A 2344-nucleotide genomic window follows, 5' to 3' on the forward strand; every position below is an offset into this window, starting at 1 on the left:
TTCCAGCCCCAGTTGAGCCTTCAGATGAAGGCAGCAACAGCCAACACCTTGACTGCAACCCCAACAAACATCCCCAGGCAGAAACACCCAGCTAAGCTGCTCCTTAATTCCATAAGAATTAGTACATAATAAATAGAGATAATACATGTTTGTTGTTTTAAATGGCTACATTTAGGGGTCACTTGTTACACAGCAGTGGATAACTATTGCATCTTGCACAGGGCCTTGCATTATCAGTTGTCAGCAAGGCAGGGCCCTGGGACTAGAGCTGGGACAGTGTGGATGAGCTGCTGGGGCTGGGGGATGCTGGGTGTGTCACCAACCCTGGGCCCCTCTGGAGCTGGGTAAGTGATGCTGCCCATGGCAGGAAGTAATCAGCCACATGTCCCCGCTCCCTGGGTTCTGGCACTGCAACTGTGCAGTGGACACGCCGTTGGACTAAAAACAGGGCAGTTTCTATGCTCACAGCTGCTCTCGGCACTACCAGGGTGGCAATCTCTGAGGAGGAGTCTGGTGATGGGCACAGAAGTTGGAAGGTCACCCACAGTCTCAGGTGAACCCCATGATGATGCCAAGAACTGCAGTAGCCTGAGGATCCCAGGAAAACAAGATCCAGGTGTGCCCGGCCTCCTAGGGACCCTCCCTGCCCTGATCACCTTCCTGCAGTTACCACAGAAACAAGATCCCAGGCTTCTCCTGCAGACAGCACACGCCAGCCTCGAGGCACTGGTCTGGCCTCTGACCCCTTTGCCCTGCCATCTCCTCCTGCTCTAGTCACCGCTATTCCTGGGTCCTGGGAGCTTGAGGAAGCCCAGGGCATCCAGGGCTCACTCCCAAGGGGCCAGAGAGCAGGGCATGGGGTCCTGCTCACCATGGTAACAACAGCAGAAAGAGGAACAGTTAAAATCACCAGCTCTGCACTGGCCCCAAGCCCCAAGCCCCAGCCTCCGTCCCTGGAGCTGGGACCACCACAGTCTTTACTTCCCAGCTGTGTTCCCTGTCATCTGGGGATCAGGCGCCAAGTGATCTGGCCACACTGCATTGGATATGAGGCTGTGGCATCAGGCGGGGAGCCTCAGAGGCCGTGTCCGGGGCGGTGGGGACTCACCACATGCTCCCCGATGCGTCCCGCTCCCCAAACGCGCTGTAGGAGCCATCCTGGCGCTTGTAGGTCAGCTGGCGCTGGTAGCCTGCGGGGCAAGCACAGAGGATCCTGTCCTGTGGAGTGGCCTGGCCCAGGCCCACCCCGGGGACCTACACCGCTCTGCCACCCCCCACCCCGGACCTCCGAAGCCACACCACATGTGGGGTCCCTGGAATTGCCTCGAATCACATCTGGAGTCCTTGAAACTGCCATACACCCACATCTGGGGTCCCTGAAACTTCCCCATACCACATGTGGGGTTCTTGAAACTGGGCTCACTGAAACTGCCCCATGTCACATCTGGGGTCCCTGAAAGTGACCCACACCACATCTGGGGTTCTTGAAACTGTCTCATACCACATCTGGAGTCCCCGAAACTGCTCCACACTACATCTGGGGGTGACATATAGAGCCAGTGGACCGTAGGGTCTGGACAGAAAGCTGGGGACGGGGGCCCTCCAAGTGTGCAATGATAAGTTTGGACTCAAACTGCTCCACACCACATCTGGGGTTCTTGAAACTGCCCCACACCACATCTGGGGTCCCTGAAACTGCCCCACACCACATCTGGGGTTCTTGAAACTGTCTCATACCACATCTGGGGTCCCTGAAACTGCTCCACACATCTGGGGTTCTTGAAACTGCCCCACACCACATCTGGGGTCCCTGAAACTACACACCACATCCGGGGTACCTAAAACTGCCCCACACCACATCTAGGATCCCTGAAACTGCTCCACACCACATCCGGGTTTCTTGAAACTGCCCCACACCACATCTGGGGTCCTTGAAACTGCCCTATACCACATCGGGGGTCCCTGAAACTGCTCCACACCACACTGGGGATCCTTGGAACGACCTCACACCACATCTGAGGTACCTGAAACAGCCTCACACCACATCTAGGGTGGCTGTAACCTCCAACTCATTCGTCTCGTTTACTGACACAGCCCCTTTGTGACTACTGGTCACACACTGGCCTTCAGTCACTCCCAGGAGGTCAGCGAAACCACCATCTTGGGGCAGCACCCTCTGTCCCCAGGTGTGGGGGCTGCTCCACCTGCTGGGACAGGAGCTTGGGAAGCTCAGAGAACTGGAGGTGCTGGGGGCAGGGAATGGAGCAGGGAACGAGGGGGTATGGCGAGAGGCCGGTGGGCCACAAGGGCCTCCAAGGCTGGGCTGGGAGTGTGGCTTTCCTGC

General features: G+C 57.4%; 1 protein-coding gene across 1 annotated transcript in view; it reads right to left on the reverse strand.

Moving 5' to 3' along the window:
• The window catches only part of CPAMD8 (C3 and PZP-like, alpha-2-macroglobulin domain containing 8), a 126694-nt gene that overhangs the window by 27810 nt on the left and 96540 nt on the right, over positions 1–2344 (reverse strand). Inside the window, 1 exon segment of the mRNA XM_011989940.1 lies at positions 1109–1190. Coding sequence (XP_011845330.1) covers positions 1109–1190 — 82 coding nt within the window.

Source organism: Mandrillus leucophaeus, unplaced genomic scaffold, assembly GCF_000951045.1.
Source record: "Mandrillus leucophaeus isolate KB7577 unplaced genomic scaffold, Mleu.le_1.0 Scaffold11, whole genome shotgun sequence".
Taxonomy (NCBI): Eukaryota; Metazoa; Chordata; class Mammalia; order Primates; family Cercopithecidae; genus Mandrillus; species Mandrillus leucophaeus.